Here is a 22,925-nt window from a genome sequence, read left to right on the forward strand (position 1 = left end):
GATCCCCTATTCATGAGGTGAACACCCTGTTCACAATGGGGTGGTCACCTTCCGCTTAGTAGATGCAGCATTTTAGGATTGCACCTGGGGTTATACCCAGGATTACTAACAGTCCCACCATTGTGAAGGTGAAAACAGAGCAATTGGTTGTCACATAATAACGGACTTTACTGAAATTCAGTTCACTTGACTTACAAAAGTTACCCGAATATCAGTTCAGTTTGTCAGCTTCCAGGTAGCAAGCAAGTCCTAGCTTGTTATACCTGAGAGATTGTCTGTGACAAACCTCAAAGACCAAATTTAATCATAGTGAATAACAAAATTGAAAATATTTTCTGCCCTTTAAAGAGAAATTGGTGAGTCTAGTAAATCTGAATGTGCTGAACTGAAGTCTGAGGTTTGAAAATTTTTCTCTCTCATTTTCAAAGGAAACAAAATGAAAATGTTAATCACTGATAGCATTCAGATCTTGATGGGGGGGTGGGGTGGGTGTGTGTGTGTGTGTGTGTGTGTGTGTGTGTGTGTGTGTGTGTGTGTGTGTGTGTGTGTGTGTGTGTGTGTGTGTGTGTGTGTGTGAATCGTGTATGTAAGAAATGTCTCTTAAAAATGCATCCAGCATTTTTTTTTTTTTTAATTATCACATTTTCCTGCTTTTTCATTTTTTTTTTTTTTTTTGCATAGATAATTAGCACTGACAATTTTGAAAGAGTTCCCTGCTGTATTATCAGTTGAATTCATATGGCCTCAAACAAACCAAAATTACCTTATTTGATTTTTACTTCTTATTTTGTGGAATTTATTTTCTAATTCCTAGCTAAAACTGATATAATATGGAGAGGAGGCAAAACAACTTTTCTCTATTTATGAAAAGCTAATGCAACCTTTTTCTGCCATGAAACTTGCTTTGTCTAACAAGTTGTTCTTGGACCACATAATACTTGTCTTTTGTTTGATTTTCTCACTCACATAAAAAGCAGCAATATTTAAAGTAGCCCTCAAGATGTTCAATCACTTTCAATACAATTTCAGTCATTACAATTATTTCACATATATTTATCATAGTTGATGCTTTTTAAAAGCACCTGCACATTTTCATAGCTTTCTTTCAGATGAATGGTTTTTGATTCTGGTTTCCAGCCTTAAATTTTTAAATCTGAAGTATAGAACATTCAGATTTAAAAATTTAAAAGAATGCTAAATGATTAAAAAAAAAATGTAAAAGACATTCATATTGTGTCATTTATGGCCCTATAAGCAGCTCTAAGCATTACATGTCTCATGAATTTAAAAGTACAGTAGACTTTCAGAATAATGGTACCTTGGATTCGTGATGCTGTTATTTCGATTTTTCCGTTATCTAGAAAGTTTTATTTTTAATATATTTAATGCAGAAATAATGAGGCTAAATAAGAAATAGTGAGGCTAAATAAGAAATAGTGAAGCTAAATAAGAAATAGAGAGATTAAGAATGCAATTTTATTAACTGCACATAAAAAACATAAATATGTTGATGATCCGATGTTGTATTCTGCATTAATGCACTCATTAATACACTCCTACTTACGCCAGTTCTATTATTATATCAAGTTTGTCACTAAGCTTTAATGTTCTTAATTATTCTTCTTTTCTTCTCTATATGAGGTTTATTAATTTTTGGAGCCATAGTGAGTGGTTTTTAATTTAAAATAAATGTAAAACCGCAGTATAATCCATGATATCAGTACATAATTCACTTTCAAAACGGCAGATTGAACAAATAAAGTAATCACATGACTTGCCGTTTTCTTTTTTTTAGGCACTGCAAGACAGCTGCACTGTATGTAAACATCCAATCTCAATGTGCCGTTATTTCGACAGTACTGTAGTATGTAAAAATGTATAGTTATACATTGACTTTTGAAAATATCCATTGTTAGTAATATTCACTTTTTCTGTATTTTCTTATGATGTTTTATGTACCATGCCTTCCTTGGTATTTAACCATTTGCAGTCCAGCATTATTTTCATTGTCTTCCCCATGCAATTGAGCTCTATCAATAAAAAAAAAACGACTAGCTGAAATGTGATGGCCAAAAATTATTTATTTTTGGCTTTACGTGAGCTTATATAAAACAGCATAAGAAAACAGTTTAAAAGCTCTATTGCAATTTTTTTACTGGAAGAAAATATTCACAAAATCTTCCTTCAGGATAACTGACAATTTTTTTTACTTTAGATCCCCCCCTCCACACTTTGAATTCCTTTCTTTGTCCTTTTGTGGGCGGGCAGAGGTGCAACATCCAAAATGCACTGCAGATATCTGCAGAAATCTCTTTCTGCTAAATATATTCTTGAAAAATTTAATTCTCTGTCTGTCCATTCTTCAGACCAATATTTCTTTATATTAGTTTTTTCATTTAGTCCCATGTCGATAACTCCAAAAAACTCCATTAGTTCATTATCGTGAAACCTAAACTCAGTCATGCCATATGTAACATTCGGAAACTATCTTATTTGTGTTCCCCACCCCCAATTTCTTTAGAATGGTCTACCAGTTTCTTAATTTTGCTATCAGAAAGACCTTTACTAGATCTTGACAGCATGTCTAGACACTTCACTCTAACATAGAGTAAGTTACTTAGTGGCTTCTACACTGAAAAAACAATACCACCTTCCATTAACAATTGAATATAAACATCACCAACCATCCATTTAATTTTTCAGATTCAGTGGGAAAACAAATTTACCTTGCTCTTCAAACTCTCGTAGCCCATCAGAACGCTGAGTATTTCTTCATGGTGCCTAATTTCTATCACACTCTCTGTACCTAGCACACACACACAAGGGAATCCTCCATGACTAGATCATGTCCTGTTCCAGAAAGGTCTACAAACATTTCCCAAGTTGCAATTTTTTTTTAGGCTGTAGTGCATAGGAGAATCACTCCTTTTGGTCTCCCTCGAGCCACAGCACTCCTGCTACTTTGTTGCTTTGCTGCTCTAGTCTGGAGTATGATTCCATTTAAAAATTTAATTGATTAATAATGAAAATTAATAAGATTAATAAATTTAATTGATTCATTTATAAAACCCTTGTTGCCTCCATATACTACACTAAGTTAACAGATTCCTAAGTGCAGTGCTACGTGTTATGCTATCTAGAATTTCTTTATGCCATAATGTATAACTTGAATTGCTATATTAAATTAATTATATCCTTGCTAAAAAGTAAACATTCTTTAGGTAAACACAAAAAGATATATGCTCAACAGGTGATTAGAACCTTCGAGCTACTTATTTATCACAATTAAAACCCTACTGTTCCCTCTGCACTACTGGTACAGTTACGATATTCATGCCAAAACACTGATACAATAGCAGTATGAATAGTGAGTCGTAACTTACAAAGTCACTAGCTAAATTTAAAAATAAACTAATGAACATGACTAAGACTATTTAAACTATTTGTAAAAACGCAATTCAATTTGTTTCAATATTTATAAAACAGAATTCAATATATTTCTCATTACCCTGATAACAGTGCACCAAGAATGTCTGCTTCTTGTGGAACCTGTGTATTCTGGGTTATTTGAGTGCTGCAGTGTTGTCAGCTGCAGAAGTGTGTGCTCTAGTATTGAGTGGGTAGGTGAGTGGTTGATGGGTCCCTCATTTTTATTCCTTTGATGGGGAAACAATCCTATTCCTCTAGATTTCTTAATTCACACATCTGAATGCAAAATTTTTACTGTAATCTTCTCACACTCTTTACACCAAAAACACAAAGGCATCACATTTAGCTGTATCATTTCATGCTGAAAAAGGCTTCAGAAACATGCAACAAATAGAGCATATTACAAAGTCATAATCCTTAGCAGACCCACCCATGGCAGTTTTCCGAGCCAGAGGAGGTACACTACATTGAGCTTTTTTTTTCTTTGCTGGTCTAGTCTGAGGCATAATTTTAACTTAAATTAAAAATACCATGCTGAAACAAGAGTATGCAACAGTAGTAAATAACACACCACGAAATTACATTATATACAGGGTGTCTCAAAAATATTGGTACAAACGTTTAGAGGAGGTAGGTAACATCTAAAGAAATGTGAATCGCATAGGAATCCATAACCGGAAACGTCACGGGAAAGTAGTAGCAGAGGCACAAGAAGCAGAAATGACACAAGACAGTAATTAGTGGCAAACATTTATTTGACATAATATTAACAATGGAGTACGAGATGGATTCATTTCATGATGTTACAACAGATGCTCGAAGGTTCCACCATGAGATGCGATGCATGCGTGACACCGACGCAGCATGGATTGGCGGACACGGTCGAACACACCTACAGTTTCTTTGACAGTAGCAGCAGTGCAGACAAGTCTCACCACGAGATCCATTTCCATCTCCACAGAGGATTCATACACGATAGATTTGAGGGGTGCCCCACAGAAAAATCAAAGCTCGATAAATCTGGTGAGTGTGGGGGCCAGGCAACGGGTCCACCACAGCCAATCCATTGATGCTCAAAACGCCTGTTCAAATGGTCACGAACACACCTTCCATAATGGGCAGGCACCCCGACATGTTGAAACCAAATGTTGCGTCTCGCATTTGCTGGAACATCATCAAGTAACCCTGGTAGAACTTGTTCAAGAAAGATCCGATATTTAGCAGAGTTCATGCGGGATGGTAACAGGAATGGGCCGACTAAGCAGTCATCGACCATACCTGCCCACACATTTATTGTGAAGCGATGTTGTGCCGCATGGGGGCATACACTGTGTGGGTTGTCGTGAGCCCACACACGAGCATTGTGATGATCGAATAAGCCTTCCCAAGTGAAATAAGCCTCATCCATGAACAAAACATAGGCTGGAAAATTCAAGTCTTGAGCACTTTCTTGGAGAAACCACTGCGCAAAAGCCACACATGCAGGATGATCTTGGGGGAGCAGTAACTGAACCCTTTGGAGATGAAAGGGGTGTAAGGAATCGTCGTGCCAGACACGCTGTACACTGCAACGAGACACTTCTAAGGCAGAGGCAACGGCACGTGTGCTGGTAGTAGGATTATTCTGGACAGCATTCAACACACTTTCTTCCATGGTGGGAATTTGCGTCGAACGTGGTCTGCCCGCACTACTCCTCTAAATGACCCATAATTGCACAAATTTTGATGCACACGCATAAACAAATAGTGGTCTGGTACATGTCTGTCTGGAAAGCGTTCTCTATAAAATCGTTGAGTGGCTCATCCATTGCCCTTTGCTAATCCATACACTAGGTGCATGTGTGCCAGCTCACAATTCGTATATCGATGCATGCTCTTCGTGCTGCGACTACTGCTTGAACGAGTAAACCAGAAAATTTCCCTCTCGCGAACTGATGAACAGCGCAGTCTACAGACTTACGGTGACGTTTCCGGTTATATGTTCCTATGCGATTCACATTCCTTTAGATGTTACCTACCTCCCCTAAACATTTGTACCAATATTTTTGAGACACCCTGTATATAAGTATAAATATTGTTCTCACTGGAGGAACGGAAATAATAATGAAATCCAGGTACAAGCAAGGTAGTAACTTTAATGGAACACAGGTACAAGTTAAGGCAAACTAAATGAATAGAAAAAATTAAAGTAAAGTAGTTGTCAAGTCTGAGGGATTCTTCATCAGCGTGAACATAAATGTTAGTATGAAACAAAGAATGCCTGGGCATGGTCTTGTAAGGCAAACAAAGCACGACAAGAGTGCAAGCAACAATCACTGGTTAGAACTAGATACTTGTAGCTGCGAATGTAGGGTGCACACATGGAGTGTGTGCCAACGTTTATCACATTGCAGAATAACTGCCTCCATGATTGGATGCATGCGTATGCCTCTGTTGCAGTTGAAAGTACTATGACAACCAGATATATGGAGTGATTCGAGCCATACTCATTGATGGTAATTGTGCGAGTGGTCAACGATTTCTATATCATGGTGTGGGTCAAGATCATGTTGAGAAGACTAATATTGCTCTGCAACTGCGGAGTGCTCGGAATTGGCAGATCGGATGGCTCTTTCATGTTCTGAGATCCAGTCTTGGAGCCTTGTGGCGGATTCCCCGACGTAGCAACTACTGCAGTCACGGCAAGCAATTCGATATACCGAGCTGCTGCGTAACGAGGAGGGAATGAGCATTTTTACCTGGAAGATGTAAATATTTTATCCGGTGAGCCCATAGAATCTTAGAGAGGCATTGTGAGACACCAGGTAACAAGGGATAAAGGTGGTTGAGATCATATCATCATTGTGGGAGACTCTGGGGTGTGTTGCAAGCTCACAGGCGTGTAGATCGCATTTGTCCAGGGCACAGGCAGAGTAGCCACAGTTAGATAGATCTGTTTTTACTTTCAAAACTTCACTGTGCCTGTCGTCCATGGAGCTGGAATGGGTCCAGGTGTGGATGAATAGGGCTCGCGTGGTACTGAGAAGCTGGTTATCCTACAATGTAATAGACATTGGCACGCACCCCATGTGTGCACCCTACATTCGCAGCTTCAAGCATCTAGTTCTAACCAGTTGCACTCATGTCACGCTTTGTTTGCCTTACATGACCACTCTCGGGCATTCTTTGTTTCATACTAACGTTTATGTTCAAGCTGGTGAAGAGTCCCTCAGACTCTAAAGCTACTTTACTTTATTTTATTTTATGATTTAATTAATTTTTTTATATTTGTTTAGTTTACCTTAACGTGTACCTGTGTTCCATTAAAGTTAGTACCTTGTTTGACCTTGATTTCGTTACTATTTCCGTTCCTCCGGTGAGAACAATATTTATACTTATACTTAAGAGGCCTGTTTAATTACATTATATGTTATGTTATATTATTATAAATTTATAGTTTTCATCTTAATAAAAACCTCTAATTAATTACACTACTACTAAAGCATTACATAAAAAAAAATATTAAATAGTGCTTATATCAGTCTTATATCGTTGCAACGAAAACTGAACATTGGCAGCAGAATTCCCTCTTACTTTCAACACTCATTTTTTGAGCAATTTCCAAAGCCAAGTAAGAAATAAGCATGCCATTGAAAAGAAGTGACTGATGATGCTTCTCTTCAACAGAATTTTGAAGTGTGTTAATGCATTAAACCTATGTATTGAACCAATGAAAGGAGGCATGGTGTTACATGTATCTTTTAAAATCAGATTTTAAAAAAAAAAAAAAAAAAAATCTGATGTTGTACAGCTAGGAACACAAAAAAAAAATGTGAATTATGTTATGACAAAATTCCTATCCACACTAAAGCAAGGTTCCTTTTGGGAACCAATTTTTTGAAACTGACTTGAATTTATTTGAACTAAATTGAAAATGAAGCTTAAGTTAAACTGCAAGTTCAGCTGTAGAATGATGTTAACTGCATTCCAAGTTACATAATTCTATAGTTGCATTTTCAGTCCAGCTACTGTTCACTGTATATCCTTTTTATTAATGGTTCCCAAAAGGAAGGAATTTTCCCTTAAAAGAAAAGGTTGAATTTCATGATTTAGAAAAGAAGTAAAAAACATTTTCCAGTTTGACCTTGTTATTCAAGTGTCAGCAGGTACTTTGATAACATCAATAAATCATCAGAGTTGATTATCTCATTGTATAAGCAATGTGACAATACTGCATACAAGTTTGGAAGTGTCATTTTAGTAAGGACACAGAGAAGAGCAACACGATTATTTGGGGCATAAAAGGATATTCTTAGCCAGAATGACTGTGGTTCTGTTAATTGCAGTCTCTGGAAACTAGAAATTTGTATGGTAATCTAATTGAAGTGTATAAGGCTTTCAAAAGGTTAAGTAAACTGAATGATGCCTGTTGGCTTTTTTTATTCTTTATCAACTGAAACATACAAGGGATCAGAAATTTAAATTGGAAAAGGATGGTTGCTGAATAGATGCATGGAAATTTTTTTTTTTAGCCAAAGTGGTCAGTTGTTGGAATAAACTTTCACTTTGTGGTGTGCGCCTCCGTAGCCAGGTGGGAAGGAGCAGCAGTGCATAGCACACGCTTCTTGATTAGACGGGTTCGAGCCCGTCACCACCAAATACGGAGAATGTGGAAAGGTCAGGGAATGACCACCGCATATCCCGGAGCAATATGGCCTTAGTTGCTAATGCTCCTAAAAACCAAATAACAAACAATAACTTTGTGGTGTGAAGGTCGGTGGGTTGAATAAATTTAAGGAAGTTTTTTGATAAATAATTGGATGGAATAGGAAAATTGCAAATTTTTTTTTTTTTTTTTTTTTTTGCTGGCACTGTATAAGCTTTGCTTGCCTTGCATCATGTTGCCAATATTATTAATACCAACTGGTCTTAGCTTCTTCAGCGGCGCCTCTGTAGCCAGGTGGGCAGGAGCAGCAGTGCATAGCACATGCTTCTTGATTACACCAGGGTTCGAGCCCGTGACCACCAAATACGGAGGATGCGGAAAGGTCAGGGAATGACCACCGCATATCCCTGGAGCAATATGGCCTTAGTTGCTAATGCTCCTAAAAACCAAATAATAACAACAACAACAGCTTCTTGAGCACTGAAGAAAATGGCAGAGTAAATTCCAGTCAGTAGTTTATCTTGGGTAATAAAATCATAATATCTGCCAAGCCTGTCCATCATTCTTCAATTTTAGTCCCCACTGTCCCCAACTTTTTTTTTTTTTTTTTTTCACAGACCAACAGTTTTCAAGTATTCATCCTTCTGACTTCTGGACACCACTGTTGCAAACTATCTTCATCACGAACATTATCATTATTTGTTTATAAAAGTCCTCTGAAGCAGTATAATAGGTTTTTCCACTTGTTCCTTACTTTTAGAGATCTGGATTTGAATCTTGAAGACTGGAAGAATTCTTCCATTGAGGCTGTAGTTAGGTGAACTCAAGGAGAGAGCATAGGTTCCCCCCTTCTCCCACAAGGTTGTCTGTTTTTTAGTTCAAATAACATGCAAATCAACCTGTAGACATAATACACAATTAAAAAATAATAATGTAGATACTAAACTAGAGCACTATAATCGAAGTAGTTGGTCTGCCAAATGCTCTAAGAAAGTCAGGGTAAATAAAAAATAATAAATAATACAGTTAGAATATCAGTAGTCATTTGTAATTGGGAAAGAGTGAGAAAGAGACATCACAGTTTGATTATCAGTGAACCATCAGTCATTACAGCTCAATTACTCTAGTTTATTTCCATATTTTGTATTGACATTGGTCATTAACATATATATATATATACCCCCCCCCCCCATGTACATATACAAAGTTAGCTGAATATAATCAGTGTTGTGCTTAATTTTAAGAATTGGTTGCTGTGAAGCAACCAATTCTTAAATTCCAGCATGAGCAGTGAATAAAAACCAAATTTTCTGTTAAACTTGGCAAATCATTTACCAAGATTCTTAGTATGATTACAGAAGCTTGTACTAATGAAACCATTTTGCAGATGCAAATGTGTGAATTTCATAGGTTGTTCTAAGAAGGATAATCCTCATTATGAGGATTATCCTTCAATATCATGAACAATATCATGGAATAATGAGATATTTATACCACCTGCACTGACATTCTTCGCTATCTTCATGATAGGTGGTGTTAGGGAAAAACAAAGAAGTGGGTTCTCTATCAGCGATACTGCATTGATCATTTCTAATCAACAAATATCCAGTGAAATGCAGGGTACCCTTCTACAGCTCCCTTACTTGCTGGATCTAGTCCCCAAAGCTTATCTCTTCATACAAATAAAAGAAGTAATGAAGGATCGGTGTTTCAACAACACAGCTCTGCTAGTCATAGCACTGTGTTGAAGCTGCCATTTCTACCTCTAACAGCTACATATTTCTACCAACAACTATATCACTGTTTTCGCTAGTGATATAGCTGTTGGTAGAAATATAAAGCTGTCAGAGGTGATTATTTTGAAAGGAATGTTGTATAGACCTTTTGTATCATTAACTGTAATGAATCTATTGAAAGTTCCATTTATTTTTGACTCTGCCATGTATAAATGGCAGAGTCAAAAATAAATATATACATCAATATATATATGTATATTTATGTATATATTTATATACAGGTGTATACATAAATAACATAGGTAAAATATTTATGTATTTTTATATTCAACATATATGGATAATGATTGCTTTAGCACCTTTCAATGTTGGCATTATTCATCTTCTGTTCTACTTTCTTTTCATTTACTTTTACTTCTTTCTCATACCAGGGGCTCACATCTGGTGAGCCCCTGGTATGAGAAAGAATCCAGAGTCCCCAGGGTCCAGAGATGGTTATCATTCTTTGCTTTCTTGGTGATTCCCTTCTACTTCTGACTCAGAGTCTCTCTCGCTCTCTCTCTCTCAAGGTAATGCAGGAATTTTTTTTTTGGCTGGTGCAGCATAAACCTCAGGCTTCCTTGTACCATATGGCTAATAATAATATATATCTGTGTATCACAAAAACAAAAAAATCCTGATAATCTAGAAATTATTTCATATTTCCTGCATTTTATCGAGTGCAATGCATACATATGAAATCAATGCTAATCAAATTCCATGATGTAAGTACAGCTACTGTAAATCACTTTATCAACTTCATTTTATTTACAATTGTCAGTTGTAGGTTTGATAATTATAGTGTAATGCTGAAGTTTCCTGAGCATCACTTAAACTTTAAGTTAAAAAAATAATAAATAATACAGTTAGAATATCAGTAGTCATTTGTAATTGAGAAAGAGACATCACAGAGTTTGATTATCAGTGAACCATCAGTCATTACAGCATGAGTTTGATTAATAATGGGAAACATCCTACTTCAGAAGCTATGGCAAATTTTCTGCAGGCATATTTATTTTAGTTTTTACAACTGCAATTTTTTTTATTAATTAATTTATTTATTTTTATCTTTCTTGTTTTAAATTTAAGCTTTAGAAGCTGATGTTAAGGAAAATTTCCTAAAGGAAATATGCTATAATAGTGGTGAGAACACGGTTGCCTTGCTGCTCAGAATTATGGTGTAAGCTGAAGATCTGTGCATTTTACTACCATTGAAGTTATTGAGCATTAGGTTTCAAAAATATAATTTAAAAAAAAAAATTCATCAAACCCTCATGGTGTCAGATGTATGAGGTTTAACATATATATATACAGTATTTCAAAAGTGAGTAAAAAAAAAATTCTATATTCTAGGGTCCAAAATAAGACATAAAAAAAAAATTTAAAAGAATGAAAGAAAGACAGAGAGAGAAGTCATATAAACATGTGCTCTGGTCCCATCACCAGATTTTCAAAAATGGCATGAAATTCTGAATGACAAAAAACAGTGTCAGAGAGAGTGAGAGTGAGGGAAAACATAATTAACATTAGCAAAATGATGCAGAAAAATACAATGCTTATGCAGGTGTGTCCAAATTATTTTTTATTTTTAGGAAATGGAAAAGCATCCTATATTCATGACTAAATCATTTGATAAGGAACTTCCTCCTTTGGTAGAGGCACTTCAACAGTTGAAATATGATCCAGAGGAAAACACTGCTATAGGTTAGACTTGAGAGAATATGCAATATGAGATTAATAAATATATGTTAATGATAAATTTTACAGAATTTATTCAGCTTTGTACTTATTGTTCAGTTCTTGTAGTGTATTTTTTGTAATTTAAATGCAACTAGTTTTGTTTTGTGTATTTTAATTTAAATGCAATTAGTTTTGTGTATTTTAATTTAAATATAACTAGTTTTGTTTTTTGTAATTTAAATATAACTATAAAGATATTTTTATAAGCTTTTTTAAATTTTGAAATTAATAGCTGAGAGTTCCTGTTGGACTTCAGAAGGCTAAAAGAAATACCATCTGTGATAGCAAATTGTTAAAAATTCTTTTATGTCTTGTAAAGGCAACAAGTTTTTATTACAAATGCAAAAGCTCAGTTTTCTCACTGGGCAGTGAGTCCAACAGACGACTGATCCACACGACACCACAGGAATGGACCAGAATCCTTGAGGATGACCCTGATTTCCTGACTGCGAAAATGCTCAGGCACACACCGGATTGACCTGCAGCTCTGCTGCCCACATGCCATATGGCGATCTGAATAGGGTGCCATAATCCTATTCATCTCCGGGGTTGCCTTCCCTATCGTCCCCATATTTCTGTCTTTCCCCCAGTGTTCAGTCCCCCGTTACTCTTTCTAGCCCGACACAATTAATCAAAATTAGTAGCAATGTCTAAACTTAAACTGTGTTCACATAATCCTTATTTGGCCTTTCTATTCCTAGCTTTTACCACTTTTTTTTTTTTTTTTGTTGGGCCCTAGCCACTGAAATATCAGGAAACTAGGTGGCAGGGGCTGCCAGAGTAAATATAAATCTACTGGGTACCTGGTCTGCCTCCTCAGGGCTAAGTGTGAAAAGGGTGGGCTCCAACAGGGGCCCACCCTTTCCACACTTAGTCCGTTTCCCACCAACAGCTAAATGGCCAGAAAAACAATGGTACACAACACTACACATACACAGCCCACACACTTTTAAACTGCTGGCCTTGACAGAGTACTGTCTTACACCTACAATGAAAGCAGCAATGTGGAGATGGGGGGGGAACCCTGGTGCTGTTAGACCCCAAATACACTTTACACCATCCAGTAAACTTGATTATCATCAATACCAGTAAATTTTGTATTGAAGATTGCCAAATATCTCTGCCCACAATTTCAGAATTCAGAAACTTCCAGACTTGAGGATGCTTCATGGAGTTGTTGATTTATTATTGTGGCACTGACACTGGCATGGAAGAGTATAAATTCAGAAGAGTGATACTTGCTCCAGTTCAGTTGTGCAGTACGTCAATCAAGGGATACTTATGTTTTATGAATAAATCCAAATGCGGTACCTTGCATTTATCAATGTTATATCTCAGTTGGCCCATCCAACTAGTTTGTCTGGATCCTGTTGAAGTGTTTTGTACTTATTATTATCATTAACCACTCTCCCTTTGTATCAAAGTAAACATGGATATTAAACTTGAAATAACTATATCAGTGATATTATCAATATGATTAACTGTATAACTATTAGACACAGTAAGGGTTCTGCACTAAACCTTGCAATAACATTGGTCTATGAAGAGCAGTGCCCATTTATAATTACACTCTGTCTCCTGTTATTTAACCATTTGTAGTAGTAAACTTTATCTTTATCTGTAGTAGTAAACCCGTAATGCCAATTTATACAACAGTCATTCAACTCTATATGGAACTTTATCATAAACTTTATGAAAATCTAAGTAAATGCTGTCAGAATGATTCTTTGTATCCTTGTCCTTTGTGACAACCTCATAGTAGGCATGATCTACCCCTTAATATATCCATGCAGTGATTTCCATATAGCCCCATTCCTATTCATATGGGGTTTGTATTATTTTGTTACCAGTGGACTCTTTTTTTTTTTTTTTTTTTCTAGCACAAAAGTGAACACTTCTGTGCTAGTCTCTAATTACTCACTTTACCTTTTGAGTCACTTTTGTAAGTTGACTTCTCTTGAGCTCATACTTGCTCCCATATTACTGCTAAAAATTATATTAAAAGAATCTCTTTGGTTCTTTTAATATAATTGGATAAATTCCATCAGCTCCGTGTACCTTGGTTACTTTTAGCTGCAACAATTTGTCTTTCAACTTCCTTTCAATTATAAAATCATATACCATACTATACCATAAACTCCTAGTCAGTATTAGGTAGACTTCCAGCACGCATGTCTCTAAAAAGTTTTTCACGTGATTGTAGATGCAGAATACTTATTCAGTTTATCGGCAACCTGTATGGGATCATCGATACCTTGCTATTTATATCAGTGCAGTTCATCCCTTTCCTTCTAGTGTGAAGCAAAAAATTCTTTGTTGCTCTTTACATTCTTAGCCAAGGACTTCTCCTCTGCTTTAGTATGCCTAACACACCCTCCCCTTCCCAAGTAAGCTGGTTACAGACTAATTATACTTATGAATGCTGTAGGATTCTGTGTATCCTGACAATTTTTAGTCGTCTCATGCATTTTTCTTCTCTGCTATTAAGTTGATGTGATGTGTGTGTGTCACACGAACTGATAAGCATAGTAGCATACGATATGTATACAAAGCTGCCAACTTTACAAATTTATGATGGAGATTGTCTTTTTCGATCCCTTCTGCAACAAACCATCTTAACATAATTTTTCTGTCTTTTTTTAACAAAATAATATTAAAACCATGGATTTGCCATTAAATTTGGAATTTTGAAAAAATTCTGCGAGTATCTGCTTAATTTCATTCTTTATCTCTAGATAGTGAACTGGCCACTAGGTATGCCAGTCTACATTAAATATACACTGAATGATCACTGAATTATGACCACCCCTATGAAAACTGAATGCAACTCGTTGACCACGTGAGGTACAAGATTGTGCAGTTAGTCAACATACGTAGCATAGAGTGGTTCCAAGGTGTCAGTGGTTCATAGGTAGTAAAATTTCGAGCATGATGGGTAAAAGGAAGGTTTAATCGGACTTTGATAAAGGACAGATTGTGGGAGCTCAATGAGCTGGTGCCTCGATTTTCCAAACGGCTGAACTGGTGGGGTGTTCGAGAGCTGCTGTTGTTAAAGTGTACCAGGACTGGTGTCAAAATGGTCAAACAACGACCCAATGACAAAACGGCAAAGTCAGCGAAAGGTTGATGTTAGAGGTGAGCGCCAGGTCCAACGACTCAAAGAGCATGCAAGTTGGACATTAGAAGACTGGAAGAAGATGTGCTGGTCGAATGAGCCATGTTATTTACTCCACACCATGGATGGTCGTGTACGAATTTGGCATCAACAACACAAGGCTCTTCATCCATCATGCACAGTATCAAAAGTGTAGGCCGGTGGAGGTGGTTGTATGGTGCGGGACATGTTTCACTGGCAGGAACTTGAATCCCTGGTGCATGTGGAACAACGTATCACTGGTCTCCGCTATCATCAACTGCCTGCTGACTGTGTACACCCCACTATATTTTTCACTTTTTTCCAAATGGCGATGGTGTCTTCCAAGATGACAATGCGCTGAGCCATCGGGCACTTGATGTGATGTGCAGGAATGGTTTGAGGAACATAGTTCTGACTTCCGGTATATCGATTGGCCTCCGAACTCCCCCGATATCGATCCCATAGAGCACTTGTAGGATACTATGGAAAGGCATATCAGTCATCTGGATACACCAATCACCTCCATACCTGCATTGCTGACTGCATTACACACAGCTTGGTTGGCTGTACCTCCTGAACGCTTCAGACACCTTGTTGATTCAATGTCACGTTAGATAGCTGCTGTACCGAGTGCAAAAGGACCTACGAAGTATTAGGTAGGTGGTCATAATTCAGTGATCACTCAGTGTGTGCGTGCGAAACAGTGTCATATAAGATTGTTTTATCCTGTGTTACATATGTTGACTGTATAGTTTGATGTATTAAAAATACATCAAACTATTTTTTCTGTATGTGATGTAAAGCTAAATTTCAGTTACCAGTGTCCTTTAGTAAGATGTCAAAGAAATGTGATATAATGTTTAAGAAGACACATGCAAGATTTTCCATGCATTATAAAATTTGGAAAAGGTAGTATGTTTACTGTATGTATAAAAAAAAAAAGAAGAAGAGAATAATTGGGGCAGTTTTTGTAGGAAGGGAGGATAGGTGAAGGGAAGGAAGTGGATGATAGAAAGACACAACCAGGAAATCAGAAGAAACGGGGAGATAGAGGAGCATCCTTGTAGGCAATCCATGGGGAACTGTTAAGAGCAGTGGAGTTGGTGGTAGGGCCTACAAAGCGAAGTTAGACATGGAAGGTTGGGGGAATGGGAAATGCCCTAGATTTTAAGTATTTTTGGTCAAGAGACCTCCCATACTGCTCTGCCAGCCAAAACCAGTGTTCGCATCCCATTCTAAGAAAAGGAAACAGCATGGCATCGACAGAGGTGGGGAGAGGGGTTTCTTGGTAGGTTATCTCCACTGCATTCAAGTATGGGGGGGGGAGTGCCCATAAAACAACAGAAAGCAACACATACACTCCAGTCAACCGATGAAATACCACCACTTTGCTTATTGGAGGCTTGAAGTGGTGAAACCCATGTTTAGTCTCTAGAGCAAAGTTTCCGGCATCCCTCTTCCCCCATACTTCTCCTTCAACCCATGCACGGTACTAAGTACTATAGGTTTTGATACCTTTTGTGTTTGGGGTTTCCATTAAAAAAAAAAAAAAAAAAAAAAAAAAGTCACCTGTCATACCTGCATATACCAAACACTCTTTTTTTCTTTTTCTTTTTTTTTTTTTCTTCTCTTGGATTGTGACCTACCTAAAATTAGGTAGGTCACAACTTTCGTCAGCTTGCACAAGACTGGATCACAGGTACTCATTTCGTCATCACACGGTTTGCATACACGACCAGCCATTCATACCACAATTACTCATCTTAACCTGGAGTTAAATTTTCATTATTAAAAATTTTTTTTTAATAAACACATTCAGAGTGCACACTGAAACAATTAATGTGGTCGTTCTCATTCACTCATCCAGTCATACAACATCAGCCACTCGTTAGAGCACTCTGAATATAGACATCACACACACACATTTTTTTTCTTTTCTTCCAAGTTAAATTCATAGTAAAAATGCATTTAAACAAGCAGTCCAAACAACAAAATGTGAAACTACGTGACTTACCTTTGGTGAATGTGAGGAGGAGTGGCATCCACAGTGATTGGCTGAAACAAGCCACATCCCACATGCTGCTTTCCTCTCCACTTGCGCATAACACTAAGCTTTTTACTGTTGTCCGATAAGGTCTATCGCAACATTTCCTCTTCTTCGGGCTGAAGTAAATCTATCTGCAGCATTTGACTGATACTCGACACTGAAGCAAGCTGTAATTATAGAAATTCTACAACTAGAAGCAGGATGTAATTATAGAAAATGGACGGCCAGTGATATCATCAACTGAACAAGCAGTAGAAATATCGTACAGTGTGTGAAAGGGAAAAAAACCACTAAATTATACCTAGACATTTCATACAATTCCTAATTTCATATTTTGCCACTATAAAATACATGTAAAACTGATGAATTAAAATTAAAGTCTGTTAAGAAAACCCACACTTCTTTTGCTTGAATCTGTCCCGAATTAGTGGCATAACCTTTTTCACTAGCCAAAAATGAAAATCTATTCATTTTCGAAAATATATAATGAATTAGTGGTGTAAATTAGTAACAAAATTAAACACATTAACTTAAAAACAATTCAGAAATAACCTACCAATCAAATTTAAGCATCTCCCGCACCTTGATAACACAAACAGCAAATCACGTAGTTTCAGGTTTAGTCATCAAAACACCGGCTTAACTGTATTCTAACCAAATTCATCCACAGTTTCCTACCATAAGACAATCAAAATCTGTTACTCTTCCACATACAGCAATTTAACATATACATTTCATTGACACAGACATATTTAAGAAGCATGCATACACCAGGCTCACATACAGATCCATGGCATACATACAAACATATGCACACACCAAATCCTCAACACACATTCACTCATTTATGCACACACAAACATTCAAACAAGCATAGAATCTGCCATTTAGTCTTCCACATAAGGACAAATGTAGAAGACTAAATGACAGATTTAGTTTTCTAGGTTCAATGGAAGTAAATTCCATCACAGAACAACTTCTTTCAATTGTAAATAGCACCCTTTATGTTGATAATTGTAGCATATTTTCTCATCATGCAATGTGAAGGTATTTGAAAGGTAACTGCAATAAGCCATTGATTGCCTTAACTCCTGGGCACTGGCTAAATGGGTTCAGTTTCTATCTGTAAAAGACCATTTGCATACAATTTTGTTGTAAACATAATTGTCATCCTCAACTTGTGGCTTGGACAAAATATTATTCCAGTAGTGTTAGACACAAAATCCTTGGAACTCATTTGATAAAAAGTTGATTGACTTTTCTCAAACATATCCGTAACCTCTGTACAAAGTGCACAACAGGCTTGAATATTCTCCTTGCTCTCTTCTCTACTTTTTGGGGTGCAGGCCAATGCACCTTACTATGCATTTACTGTGCACTTATGCAATCTAAACTAGATTACAGTTAACTTACGATGTTTATCTATACTGACATCGAATTACTGTCTATGTGAATGCAGTGTACCTATATACCTTCCAAGCGGTGGGTTTCTCCATTAGTGAGTGGGGCGACAGCATTGCATTCATGGTAAACAGGTATCCCATGAATTCTGTCCTGTCAGTGTAAATAAATTTGATGAATTTGAAGTTCTGATTAAGTCATCAAATGCAGACATTGTAGATATTGGAGATGTGGTGGCACCCAGACATACAGGATGCAAAATTTGAATAGAGGAAGTACAATGTCACAGAAAGGACAAGTTGGGAGGTGGGGATTATGCTCTTAGTTAAGATGCATATTAAGGGAAGGCAGTGCATCCAGTCGAAACTGATGACTAGCGCAGTGTTGAGTCAGTTTGGTGTGACATATGCACTGGGAAAATCAAAATGAGAGTAGGAGTGTATTATAAGCCTAATGACTGTGAATATATAACAAACAGCTACATAGCGATATAGAGTGGGATGGTATGGATAAAGAATGTCTTATAATGTGGGATTTTAACTTTCCAGATATTAACTGGAGCTTGTACGTTGGTCACTCACAAAATAGCAAGACTGGATTTATTGAATGACTGTTTTCTACAGCAGCGTGTTAGAGAGGCAACAAGAGAAAATAATACTCTCAATCTGATCGTCAGCAGCAATTCTTCATGTATTAAGAAATTGCAAGTAAAAGACCCACTGGATTAAAGTGATCGCACTACTGATGTGGGATTTACTTATTGACGTTGCTGTTGGGGTGGGGAAGCTTTTACTTCCATAAGGGTGAATGTAGTGGTCTTAGTTTTTAAATTCTATGCAATGAAAACAACTAATGGAAGGAATTCTGGAAGTAATTTTAGCTACTACTATGTATTCGGAATCCCCGAATCTCGGTATTTTAAGCCCTAATATGAACTGTGTATATTTATTTCCTTAATTGTTTCTATTTACTTATTTTTCATCTTCCACTCATGGTAGTAAAAGATGAAAAAGATCTCGTGGTAATTAAGCAGTGAGATATGAAGTTCTCTAAGCATTAGAGACAGGTTGCCAGGACAGCTCATGTGGTTTTATCAATGATATACAGGAATTTTGATAGCAGGTGTAAGGAGGTGATTGTTCCATTTTACAAAACAATATTTAGGCCTCATCTTGAGTACTGTATACGGCTTTGGAGGTATCATTTTAGAAAGGATGTAGCTCTCCTGGAATAGGTGCAGAGAAGGGCAGCGAGATTGATGAGTTATTGATGAATAAAAGGGTGGTATTATCAAGAAAGTGCTTCAGTTCTGCAAATTGCATCATTAGCATTAGTAGAGGCATACGATGCAAGAAAGCAAGCTTATGCAGCATCAGCCAAAAAAAAAAAAAACCTCCAGTTCACCCCTCCATTCATTCCAAATGCCTGTCCAGCTCAGCCTTAAATTTATTTAGGCTATCAACTTCCACATCAAAAGATGGAAGTCTGTTCCACCAATCAACTACTCGCTGGCTAAAGGCAAATTTCCATACATCTATACACCTACAACTGTCTTTCCTCAATTTGAATCTGTGACCCCTCGGATTCTTAATCTGAGCAAGAGGAAGAATCCCATCAGCATTCAGGTTGCTCAACCCATTCAATGCCTTATACACCTCAGTCAAGTCACCTCGCAGGTGCTTACGCTCCAGGCGCTGCAATTTGCAGAACTTAAGCTTTTCTTGGTAAGCGCACCCCTTTTTTTTCCCCCTCACCAATCTTGTTGCCCTTCTTTGTACTCATTCTAGAAACTCCACACCTGTACACAGTACTCTAGGTGGCGCCTCCGTAGCCAGGTGGGCAGGAGTGGCAGTGCGTAGCACATGCTTCTTGATTAGACTGGGGTTCGAGCCCGTGACCACCAGATGCAGAAAGGTCAGGGAATGACCACTGCATATCCCCGGAGCAATATGGCCTTAGTTGCTAATGCTCCTAAAAAACAAATAACAACAACAGTACTCTAGGTGTGGCCTGACCATTGCCTTGTATAAAGGGATAATCACCCCTCCCTGCTAGCAAATTCCTATATATCATTGACAAGACTCCATGACCTGCCCTGGCAGCCCCTCTGCATTGCTCAGCGAACTTCATATTTGACTGCACAATTAGCCCCAGGTCTTTTTCACTTTCCACTTCCGTGAGTGTAGTACCACAGAGTTGGTAGGTTTCTCTTGGGTTATTGCTACCCATATGCAGTACTTTGTATTTGTCAATGTTAAACTTCAGTTGCCACTTTTTAGCCCATTTGCCCAGCTTTTCTAGATCCTCTTGTAGCAGTGTGCTGTCATTAGTGTCATTAACAACCCTGCCAAACTTCGTATCGTCTGCAAACTTGGACATTAAGCCTGATATACCATCATCAATGTCATTTATAAATACAGAAAACAACAATGGACCCAACACTGAACCTTGAGGGACTCCACTAATAACATTAGTCCACAAAGAGCAGTGTCCATTGATCACCAATCTGTCTTCTCCCACTCAACCATCCCTTTATCCATAGCAGCAATTTGCCTCCAATGCCACAATGCTCCAATTTGTGCATCAGTCTTCCGTGTGCAACAGTATCAAAGGCTTTTCTAAGATCCAAATATATGATATCAAAGTTATTCTTTGCATCCAGTTCCTTTGTGACTACATCACAGTATCCAATCAAATTAATCAGAAAAGACTTTCCCTTAACAAACCCATGCGGTGTCCGAGCTATAACTGAAGTCTTGTCTAGATAATCCTGCAATGCTTCTTTAACCAGTGCCTCCATTAGTTTCCCTGGAACAGAAGTTAAACTAACAGGTCTGTAATTACCTTGTACCTACAGACTTGCATGCCTTGAGTACTGCATACAGGCCTGGAGAACTCATTTTAGGAAGAATGTAGATTTGCTTTTGTGTGTACAGAGAAGGGCAACAAGATTGGTGAGGGGAATGAAGGGATCCTCTTACCAAGAGAGGCTTAAGTTCTGCAAATTGCAGTGGCTGGAGACTAGGCACCTGCGCGGTGATCTGATTGAGGTGTATAAGGCCTTGAATGGGTTCAGCACGCTGAATTCTGATGGGATCGTTCCACTTGTTCAGATTACGAACCTAAGGGGGCATAAATTCAAATTAAGAAAAGGCAGGTGTAGAATAGATGTGCGGAAATTTGCCTTTAGCCAGCGGGTGGTTAATTGCTGGAACAAACTTCCATCTGTCGTTGTGGAAGTTGATAGGTTAAATAAATTTAAGGAGGAACTGGACAGGCATTTGGAGGGAATGGCGTGATTTTTTTTTTTTTTTTTTTTGGTGATGTACACCTGCTTTCTTGCATGACATGCCACTACTACTACCTGTGTCTCCCTTTGATCCTCCTTTGTGGATTGGTGTCACATTTGCACATCTCCAGTCCATGGGTACCTCCCCTGAGTCCAGGGAAGCTCTCATGATTGTGGCTGAGGGTTTGCTTACTTCCTTTGCTGCCTCCTTTAATATAACTGGATAGATTCCATCCACCCAGGTGTCTGATGAATTTAGAATAAATTGATGCCTGGAAAGCTCCAAGTCTTGATTGTTATTTTTCCACTTGTTCTCAAAACTCCTACTCTCCTATATTTAGTAGTAGTAGTATTGGCATGTGATGCAAGAAAGCAAGTGTATGAGCTTATGCAGCATCAGCCAAAAAAAATAAAATAAATAAAATCACACCATTCCCTCCAAATGCCTGTCCAGTTCCTCCTTAAATTTATTTAACCTATCAACTTCCACAACGACAGATGGAAGTTTGTTCCAGCAATTAACCACCCGCTGGCTAAAGGCAAATTTCCGCACATCTATTCTACACCTGCCTTTTCTTAATTTGAATTTATGCCCCCTTAGGTTCGTAATCTGAACAAGTGGAACGATCCCATCAGAATTCAGCGTGCTGAACCCATTCAAGGCCTTATACACCTCAATCAGATCACCGCGCAGGTGCCTAGTCTCCAGCCACTGCAATATGCAGAACTTAAGCCTCTCTTGGTAAGAGGATCCCTTCATTTCCCCTCACCAATCTTGTTGCCCTTCTCTGTACACGCTCAAGTAAATCTACATCCTTCCTAAAATCAGGCCTCCAGACCTGTACGCAGTACTCAAGGCGTGGCCTAACCATTGCCTTATACAGAGGTACAATCACCTCCTTCTCCCTGCTAGCAAAATTCCTATATATCATTGACAAAACCCCGTGACCTGCCCTGGCAGCCTGTCTGCATTGCTCAGAAAACTTCATATCTGACTGCACAATTACTCCCAGGTCTTTTTCATTTTCTACCACCTTAAGTGTAGTACCACACAGTTGGTACGTTTCTCTGGGGTTACTTCTACCCATATGCAGTACTTTGCATTTGTCAAGGTTAAACTTCAGTTGCCACTTCTTAGCCCATCTGCCCAGATTACCTAGATCCTGTTGCATTAACAACCCTGCCAACCTTTGTATCATCTGTAAACTTCGACATTAAGCCTGATATACCTTCATCAATATCATTGATAAATATACAAAACAACAGTGGACCTAACACCGAACCCTGTGGAACTCCACTAATAACATTAGTCCACGAAGAGCAGCACCCATTGATTACCACCCTCTGTCTTCTGCCACTTAACCATCCTTTTATCCATTGTAGCAACTTACCCTTAATACCATTCTGCTCCAATTTGTACAATAGTCTTCCATGTGCAACAGTGTCAAAAGCTTTCCTGAAAT

General features: G+C 37.8%; 1 protein-coding gene across 3 annotated transcripts in view; it reads left to right on the top strand.

Moving 5' to 3' along the window:
• The window catches only part of Dpit47 (DNA polymerase interacting tpr containing protein of 47kD), a 231,963-nt gene that overhangs the window by 44,017 nt on the left and 165,021 nt on the right, over positions 1-22,925 (top strand). For all 3 annotated transcript variants that reach the window (XM_090389624.1, XM_090389626.1, XM_090389625.1), the window contains one exon: positions 11,442-11,553. In XM_090389624.1, coding sequence (XP_090245750.1) covers positions 11,442-11,553 — 112 coding nt within the window. The remainder of the gene's footprint in view (positions 1-11,441; positions 11,554-22,925) is intronic.

Source organism: Mastigoproctus giganteus, chromosome 2, assembly GCF_048544385.1.
Source record: "Mastigoproctus giganteus isolate SK-2022 chromosome 2, ASM4854438v1, whole genome shotgun sequence".
Lineage (NCBI taxonomy): Eukaryota > Metazoa > Arthropoda > Arachnida > Uropygi > Thelyphonidae > Mastigoproctus > Mastigoproctus giganteus.